At 46.5% G+C, this 9,854-nt stretch overlaps 1 protein-coding gene across 3 annotated transcripts in view; it reads right to left on the bottom strand.

Moving 5' to 3' along the window:
* Positions 1-9,766, bottom strand: part of LOC111960339 (claudin-7-A) — a 20,230-nt gene extending 10,464 nt beyond the window's left edge. For 2 of the 3 annotated variants that reach the window (XM_023982306.2, XM_070437862.1), the window contains exons 1-2: positions 9,335-9,766; positions 459-623 (exon numbers count right to left, since the gene is read on the bottom strand). In XM_023982306.2, coding sequence (XP_023838074.1) covers positions 459-623; positions 9,335-9,557 — 388 coding nt within the window. In that variant the 5' untranslated portion in view covers positions 9,558-9,766. Of the gene's footprint in view, positions 1-458; positions 624-3,263; positions 3,352-9,334 lie in introns of all 3 variants that reach the window. The other variant, XM_070437863.1, reaches the window with a different exon arrangement.
* Between the last annotated feature and the right edge of the window lie 88 nt (positions 9,767-9,854).

Below are 9,854 nucleotides of genomic sequence, written 5' to 3'. Positions count from 1 at the left end.
CTCTATCTCTCTATCTCTATCTCATCTCTCTATAGCCCCTTTAACATAGCTTCTCTCTCTATCTCTCATCTCTTATCTCGATCTCTCTATAGCCCCTTTAACATAGCTTCTCTCTCTATCTCTCTATCTCTATCTCGATCTCTCTATAGCCCCTTTAACATAGCTTCTCTCTCTATCTCTCTATCTCTATCTCGATCTCTCTTATAGCCCCTTTAACATAGCTTCTCTCTCTATCTCTCTATCCTATCTCGATCTCTCTATAGCTTCTCTCTCTATATCTCTCTCATCGCTATCCCTATCTCTCTATAGCTTCTCTCTCTATATCTCTCTCTATCGCTATCCCTATCTCTCTATAGCCTCTCTCTCTATAGCCTCTCTCTCTCTATAGCCTCTTTCTCTATATCCTATCTCTCTCTCTCTCTCCTCTCTCCCTCCCTCCCTCTCTCCCTCTCTCTCACCTCCAACCAGTAGGATGATGCCTCCAGTCATGGCGGTGCGAGACTTCCACACTTTTCTGTTTCCTCCGCAGGTGGTACACTTCATGCCCATGGTGGCCACGCCCAGCCCAGCGATGGATACGATGATGCCAACAATCATCAGGGCACGGGTGGCCTGGAGAGCGCCTGAGAAACACACGCACACACATACACACACCAGGGAGAGGAGAGAGCATTAAAGGGAGAGGAGGGAAAGGAGTAGCAAGATAGTGAGAGAAAGAGGGAGAGAGAGGTGTTGGCACAGTTATAGATAGCTTTAATTTATAGACTTGTGGGATATATTGCAGAATGTAAAATTAAAATAAAAGATCAGCAAGTATTTCTAACCCTCTATCGCTCTCTCTCTCTCTCTCTTCCAAATCAAATTTTATTTGTTCACATGCACCGAATACAACAAGTGTAGACCTTACTGTGAAATGCTTACTTACAAGCCCTTAACCAACAATTTGTTTGTACCATGTTTTGGGCTGCTACCATGTTGTTGTTTTTACCATGGTTTTTGTTATGTTGTGTTGCTACCATGCTGTGTTGTCATGTGTTGCTACCATGTTGTTGTTATGTTGTGTTACTACCATGCTGTGTTGTCATGTTTGCTACCATGTTGTTGTCCATGTTGTTGTTGCTACCATGTTGTTGTTATGTTGTGTTGCTACCATGTTGTTTATGTTTGTGTTACTACCATGCTGTGTTGTCATTGTGTTGCTACCATGTTGTTGTTATGTTGTGTTTGCTTACCATGCTGTGTTGTCATGTGTTGCTACCATGTTGTTTGTTATTGATGTTGTCTTAGGTCTCTCTTTATGTAGTGTTGTGTTGTCTCTCTTTATGTAGTGTTGTGTTGTCTCTCTTTATGTAGTGTTGTGTTGTCTCTCTTGTCATGATGTGTGTTTTGTCCTATATTTACATTTGATTTATTTTGTATTTTTAATCCCAGCCCACTTCCCCGGAGGAGGCCTTTTGCCTTTTGCTAGGCCGTCATTGTAAATAAGAATTTGTTCTTAACTGACTTGCCTAGTGAAATAAAAATAAATAAATAAATGCAGTTTTAAGAAAATACCCCCCAAAAAAGTAAGAGATAAAAATAGCAAATAATTAAAGAGCAGCAGTAAAATAACAATAGCCGGAGCTACATTCAGGAGGTACCGGTACAGAGTAAATGTGCGGGGGCACCAGTGTCGAGGTAATTGAAGTAATATGTACATGTAGGTAGAGTTATTAAAGTGACTATGCATAGATAATAACAGAGAGTAGCAACAGCGTAGAAGAGGGCAATGCAAATTGTTTGGTGAGCCATTTGATTAGATGTTCAGGAGTGTTGTGGCTTGGGGGTAGAAGCTGTTTAGAAGCCTCTTGGATCTAGACTTGGCACTTCGGTACCGCTTGCCGTGCTGTAGCAGAGAGAACAATCTATGACTTGGGTGGATAGAGTCTTTGACAATTTTTAGGGCCTTCCTCTGACACCGCCTGGTATAAAGGTCCTGGATGTCTGGAAGCTTGGCCCTGGTGATGTACTGGGCCGTACGCACTACCCTCTGTAGTGCCTTGTGGTCGGAGGCCGAACAGTTGCCATACCGGGCAGGGATGCAACCCGTCAGGATGCTCTTGATGGTGCAGCTCTAAAACCTTTTGAGGATCTGAGGACCCATGCCAAATCTTTTCAGTCTCCTGAGTCGTGCCCTCTTCACGACTGTCTTGGTATGCTTGGACCATGTTAGTTTGAAGTTCTCAACCTGCTCCACTACAGCCCCGTCGATGAGAATGGGGGCGTGCTCGGTCCTCCTTTTCCTGTAGTCCACAATCATCTCAATTGTCTTGATCACGTTGAGGGAGAGGTTGTTGTTCTTCCACCACACGATCAGGTCTCTGACCTTCTCCCTATAGGCTGTCTCATCGTTGTCGGTGATCAGGCCTACCACTTTTGTGTCATCGGAAAACTTAATGATGGTGTTGGAGTCGTGCCTGGCCGTGCAGTCATGAGTGAACAGGGAGTACAGGAGGGGACTGAGCACGCACCCCTGAGGGGCCCTCGTGTTGAGGATCAGCGTGGCGGATGTGTTGTTACCTACCCTTACCACCTGGGGGCGGCCCGTCAGGAAGTCCAGGATCCAGTTGCAGAGGGAGGTGTTTAGTCCCAGGGTCCTTAGCTTAGTGATGAGCTTTGAGGGCACTATGGTGTTGATCGTTGCCTTGTAGTCAATGAATAGCATTCTCACTTAGGTATTCCTTTTGTCCAGGTGTGAAAGAGCAGTGTGGAGTGCAACAGAGATTGCATCATCTGTGGATCTTTCGGGGCAGTATGCAAATTGGAGAGGTCTAAGGTTTCTGGTAAAATGGTGTTAATGTGAGCCATGACCAGCCTTTCAAAGCACTTCATGGCTACAGACTTGAGTGCTACAGGTCGGTAGTCATTTAGGCAGGTTACCTTAGTGTTCTTGGGCACAGGGACTATGGTTGTCTGCTTGAAACATGTTGGTATTACAGACTCAGACAGGAAGAGGTTGAAAATGTCAGTGAAGACACTTGCCAGTTGGTCAGCGCATGCTCGGAGTACACGTCCTGGTAATCTGTCTGGCCCTGCGGCCTTGTGAATGTTGACCAGTTTATGATGGCGCCGGAGGGTAGGGCTGCCATATTATCAGCTCTCAACCAATCATGCTATTTATATATATTTTTGCATTGTTCGTAACTTGTTTTGTACATGATGTTGCTGCTACCGCCTCTTATGACCGAAAAGAGCTTCTGGACATCAGAACTGGGATTATTTACCTCAAATTGGACGAGGAGTTCTTCTTCAATGAGCCGGACACGAGGATATACTGCAGACACCCGACCAGGCACCGATCCCCGTGATTTGCTGGAGAAGGAAACAGAGATTTCGAAGCAAAATATCAGGGTGCCTTGCGAGGATCAGCCGATGAGTGGCTAATCTGCCCTTGCGTTCCGTTCTGCTAGCTAACGTTCAATCGCGGGAAAATAAATGGTGCGAACTGAAAGCACGTATAGCCTACCAACAGGACATTAAAAACTGGAACATCTTATGTTTCACCGAGTCTTGGCTGAACGACGACATTAAAAACATAAGGCTGGCGGGTTATACACTCTATTGGCAAGACAGAACAGCAGCCTCTGGTAAGACACGGGGTGGGGGCCTAGGCATTTATGTAAACAACAGCTGGTGCACGATATCTAAGGAAGTGTCAAAGTTTTGCTCGCCTGAGGTAGAGCATATCATGTCAAGCTGTAGATCTGTATTTTTCATAGCTGTCTACATATCAACACAAAGCGAGTATGGCACTAAAACCGCACTCAATGAGCAGTATTCCACCATAAGCAAACAGGAAAACGCTCATCCAGAGGCGGCGCTCCTAGTGGCCGGTAACTTTAATGCAGGGAAACTTAAATCAGTTTTACTGAATTTCTATCAGCATGTTAAATGTGCAACCAGAGGGAAAAAAATTCTAGACCACCTTTACTCCACACACAGAGTACAAAGCTTTCCCTCGCCCTCCATTTGGCAAATCTAACCATAACTCTATCCTCCTGATTCCTGCTGACAAGCACAAATTAAAGCAGGAAGCACCAGTGACTCGGTCTATAAAAAAAGTGGTCAGATGAAGCAGATGCTAAACTACAGAACTGTTTTGCTAGCACATACTGGAGTATGTTCCGGGATTCTTCCGATGGCATTGAGGAGTACACCACATCAGTCACTGGCTTTATCAATAAGTGCATCGAGGACGTCGTCCCCACAGTGACTGTACGTACATACCCCAACCAGAAGCCATGGATTACAGGCAACATTCGCACTGAGCTAAAGGGTAGAGCCACCGCTTTCAAGGAGCGGGACTCTAACCCGGAAGCTTATATGAAATCCCGCTATGCCCTCTGACAAACCATCAAACAGGCAAATCGTAAATACAGGACTAAGATTGGATCGTACTATACCGGCTCCGACGCTCGTTGGATGTGGCAGGGCTTGCAAACTATTACAGACTACAAAGGGAAGCACAGCCGAGAGCTGCCCAGTGACACGAGCCTGCCAGACGAGCTAAATAACTTTATTTATCTATAATCGCTTTAAGGCAAGTAACACTGAAACATGCATGATTGCATCAGAGGTCAACATTCACAAGGCCTCTGGTGCAGGCGAATTACCAGGACGTGTTCTCCAAGCATGTGCTGACCAACTGGCAAGTGTCTTCACTGACATTTTCATCCTCTCCCTGTCTGAGTCTGTTATACCAACATGTTTCAAGCAGACCACCATAGTCCCTGTGCGCAAGAACACTAAGGTAACCTGCTTACATGACTAACGACCCATAGCACTCACGTCTGTAGCCATGAAAAGCTTTGAAAGGCTGGTCATGGCTCACATCAACACCATTATCCCAGAAACAGTAGACCCAATCCAATTTGCATACCGCACCAACAAATCCACAGATGATGCAATCTCTATTGCACTCCACACTGCCCTTTCATACCTGGTCAAAAGGAACACCTACGTGAGAATGCTATTCATTGACTACACGGCAGGCACAACTCCAACACCATCATTACGTTTGCTGAGACATCCTATAGGGAGGTGAGACCTGACCGTGTGGTGCAAGGACAACAACCTCTTCCTCAATGTGATCAAGACAAAGGAGATGATTGTGGACTACAGGAAAAGGAGGACTGAGCACGCCACCATTCTCATTGACGGGGCTGTAGTGGAGCAGTTTGAAAGCTTGGCGTCCACATCACCAACAAACTAACATGGTCCAAGCACACCAAGACAGGCGTGAAGAGGGCACGACAAAACCTTTTCCCCCTCAGGAGACTGAAAAGATTTGGCATGGGTCCTCAGATATAAAGAGACTTTATGGGCATGGGTCCTCCTATATCTTTACAGCTGCACCATCGAGAGCATCCTGACGGGTTACATCACTTCCTTGTATGGCAACTGCTCGGCCCCCGACCGCAAGGCACTACAGAGGGTAGTGCGTACGGCCCAGTACATCACCGGGGCCAAGCTTTCTGCCATCCAGGACCTGTGAACCAGGCGGTGTCAGAGGAAGGCCCTAAAAATGGTCAAAGACTCCAGCCACCCAGTCATAGATTTTCTTCTCTGCTACCGCTCTGCAAGCGGTACCGGAGCGCCAACTCTAGGTCCTAGAGGCTCCTAAACAGCTTCTACCCCCAAGCCATAAGACTCCTGAACAGCTAATCAAATGGCTACCCAGACTATTTGCACCCCCCCCACGCTGCTGCTTCTCTTTGTTATCATCTATGCATAGCCACTTTAATAACCCTACCTGCATGTACATAATTACCTCAACTACCTCGACAATGTGTCCCCGCACATTGACACATTCACTCTGAACCGGTACCCCCTGTATATAACCCCGCTATTGTTATTTACTGCTGCTCTTTAATGATTCGTTTTTCTTCTCTCTTATTATTATTTTTATTTTTTGGGTGGGTATTTTCTTAAAACTGCATAGTTGGTTAAAACCTCTCTTGGGTACGTGAGACGTTAGCGTCCCACCTCTTTAACAGCCAGTGAAACTGCTGGACGCCAAATTCAAATACAGAAATACTCATTATAAAAATTCAGAAAACAAAACATATTTTACATAGGTTTAAAGATTAACTTCTTGTGAATCCAACCACGGTGTCAGATTATAAAAATGCTTTACGGCGAAAGCATACCTTACGATTATTTGAGAACATAGCCCACTAGACAAATCATTACAAACAGTAACCAGCCAAGTAGAAGAGTTACACAAGTCAGAAATAGAGATACAATGAATCCCTTACCTTTGATGATCTTCATATGGTTGCACTCAGCAGACATTCATTTACTCAGGCCTCCCGGGTGGCGCAGTGGTCTAGGGCACTGCATCGCAGCGCTAGCTGTGCCACCAGAGATTCTGGGTTCGCGCCCAGGCTCTGTCGCAGCTGGCCGTGACCGGGAGGTTCGTGGGGCGACGCACAATTGGGCTAGCGTCATCTGGGTTAAGGAGGGTTTGGCCGGTAGGGGTATCCTTGTCCCATCGCGCCCCAGCGACTCCTGTGGCGGGCCGGGCGCAGTGTGCGKTAACCAAGGTCACCCGGTGCATGGTGTTTCCTCTGACACGTTGGTTCGGCTGGCTTCCTGTGTTAAGAAGCAGTGCGGCTTGGTTGGGTTGTGTTTCAGAGGTTGCATGGCTTTCGACCTTTGTCTCTCCCGAGCCGGTATGGGAGTTGTAGCGACAAGATAGTAATTACTAACAATTGGATACCACGAAAAAGGGGGTATAAAAAGACATTCATTTACTCAATAAATGTTCCTTTTGTTCGATAAAGTCTCTTTATATCCAAAAACCTCAGTTTTGTTCGCGCGTTTTCTTCAGTAATCCACAGGCTCAAACGCAGTCAAAACAGGAAGACAAAAAAATCCTAATTGTATCCGTAAAGTTCATAGAAACATGTCAAACGATGTTTATATTCAATCCTCAGGTTGTTTTTAGCCTAAATAATCGATAATATTTCAACCGGACAATAACGTCAAAGGTAAACAAGAAAGGCACTCTCTCGGTCTCGCGCATGAAAAGCTCTGTGACACTTTAGGGTCCACTCATTCAGACTGCTCTTACTTCCTCATTTTTCAGAATACAAGCCTGAAACAATTTCTAAAGACTGTTGACGTCTAGTGGAAGGCATAGAAACTGCCATTTGAGTCCTAAGTCAATGGATACTGTAATGGCATTGAATAGAAAACTACACAACCAACAAAAAAAACTACTTCCTGAATGGATTTTTCTCAGGTTTTCGCCTGCCAAATCAGTTCTGTTATACTCACAGACACTATTTTAACAGTTTTGGAAACTTTAGAGTGTTTTCTATCCAAATCTACCATATTCATATCAAATCTTCTGGGCCCGAGAAGCAGGCAGTTTAATTTGGGCATGCATTTCATCCAAAATTCCGAATGCTGCCCCCTACCCTAGAAAAGTTTTAAGGGCTTTAAGTAAGCATTTCACTGTAAGATCTACACCTGTTATATTTGGCAGCATGTGACAAATACAATTTGATTTTAATTTGATTAAAGGTCTTACATCGGCTGTGGAGAGCATGATCACACAGTCTGCTGTTGTTTAGGGGAGGGGGGATTGAAAGCTACTGTCAGGACCCCCTAATCTGTCACATAAAACTGACAGCGAGGGCGAGATAGATAGATGGGATAGATGGAGGGATGGAGGAGGAGGAGAGAGGAAGGAAGGAAGGAAGAAAAATTCCTCTTCTGCTATATTCTAAACACAATGAGGGCATGCCAGGCATGCAAATTGGGGATACCATGGAATATCACCCTAACCCCCCTGCACCCCACGTTACCACCCTGGGCCCTGTACCCTACAGTACCACCCTCACCCCCCTGTACTCCACGGTGCCACCCTAACCCCCCTGTACCCCACGTTATCACCCTGACCCCCCTGTACCCCACGTTACCACCCTCACCCCCCTGTACCCCACGGTACCACCCTGACTCCCCTCCCTGTACCCTACAGTACCACCCTCACCCCCCTGTACTCCACGGTGCCACCCTGACCCCCCTGTACCCCACGGTTGCCACCCTGACCCCCCTGTACCCCACGGGCCACCCTGACCCCCTGTACCCCACGGTGCCACCCTGACCCCCCTGTACCCACCGTGCCACCCTGACCCCCCTGTACCCCACGGTGCCACCCTGACCCCCCTGTACCCCACGGTACCACCCTGACTCCCCCCCTGTACCATTCCTAGAACCCCTAAACCTGCTCACTGTCAGCAGTTACAAGCAGTAAAAACTGGATCTCTAAGTGTTCTAAATCTGAACAGGCATCTCTGTTCAATGAAATCCCTCTCACCAACCAGTATGACATGAGAAACCAAGAAGAATAGATGAGGAGTTATACCAAATTACACCCAGGTTCTCTTCATCATGGTGCCCTAAGGGTTTGGGGCAAACCGAGGTGGGAGGAAGAAGGAGGGGAAGGGCGTAAAATTCCTGCACAGGTTATTGTGTTGCTGTTCCAATGGCTACTCTTTTGGTTGTTTACCGTTAGTTAGTTAGTTAGTTATTTAGTTAGTTAGGACCAGGACGTCTCTGGCATCTGGAGTCCCAGTCAGCACCCTCCCTGTGCCACCTTTCTATGCCAGGGTATAGTGGGTGATGAATGGGCAGGGGGCATGCCAGTCGAGGCCTTACCACCTTGGGGGTGGACCGGCGCAGCCGTTTGAGAATATACAGCAGAGAGGGGCAAATGGGTTGGGGGGTGGGGAGAGGTTGCCGGGAACAGTAACAGGAATGAGAACTCCAGGTGTACAAGGGGTTCTGATAAGAGTAAATGTCAGATACGTTTCTAATTGATTTTTCAAGAGTAAAATCCAGAGTGATTGAAGTGTCAGTGAGTGTGGCACCAGGAAAGGAGTTAACAGTATCCCACTGTATAATAATACAAAAGGTGCTACTAAATGATAACCATGAGAGGGGCAATTAAATGACTAACAGTCCCGAGGCGACACCTTTATCAGTGACACCAATGTGCTCCATTGAAGAAGAACTGCTCCATAGGAAAATGGGTGGGGACCTCAGTCTCAGGTGTCTGCTCAGGTGTCTGCTCACCTGTATCTCCCGTCAATCGATTCCATTTACTGGTACAACACGAGACTTCCCCGAAACAAGTCACCATACTCATGACATTCCTCCTTTGATAATAAGATAGTCTACAGGGTTATATGCATGCGTAATTCACAGTGCGTGAGGTGCGCACCGGACGCGCATACCGTCATAGAAATATAACGGACAAATAAATATTTAGTTTATTTATACTCACCGTCTAGCTGCAGGATCGAGTCGTAGATTTTACATTGGAGCTGCCCTGTGCTCTGAAAAGCGCATGACATCCATAGTCCTTGGTACATGGCAACCGCCGTTATGATGTTGTCTCCTATGTACGCAGACATCTTCCATTGTGGAAGAATGGTCCCCACGATAAGTGCAATGACACCGACGAGTGACAGGGCGAATCCTAAAAGTTGAATTCCCGAGTTTGCCATCTTTAAAAATAAAAATATTTTATCGATTATTTTTTAAATGACTAAATAAATACGTTTCTGTTGGCTTTAGTAAACACAATATTGTTGTGGTTCTTGATCTCCTTTCCACCTGTTATTGCTCGAGCCGCACCTTGAATACTGTAGTACTGAGCTTACGGGAAGGGGGATTTAAATTCTGCATGAGGGCCCGCGAGGGGGTGTGTGTGTCCAGTCACGGTGCCCGGTGATGCGTGAGAGGTCTCTTCTCGCATCCCCTCCTCCCAGGGCCCTTACCGATAGGTCACGCCCATTGGCCTT

The sequence above is a fragment of the Salvelinus sp. IW2-2015 genome, linkage group LG37, assembly GCF_002910315.2.
Source record: "Salvelinus sp. IW2-2015 linkage group LG37, ASM291031v2, whole genome shotgun sequence".
Classification (NCBI taxonomy): domain Eukaryota; kingdom Metazoa; phylum Chordata; class Actinopteri; order Salmoniformes; family Salmonidae; genus Salvelinus; species Salvelinus sp. IW2-2015.
This window is presented reverse-complemented; position numbering and strand designations above follow the sequence as displayed.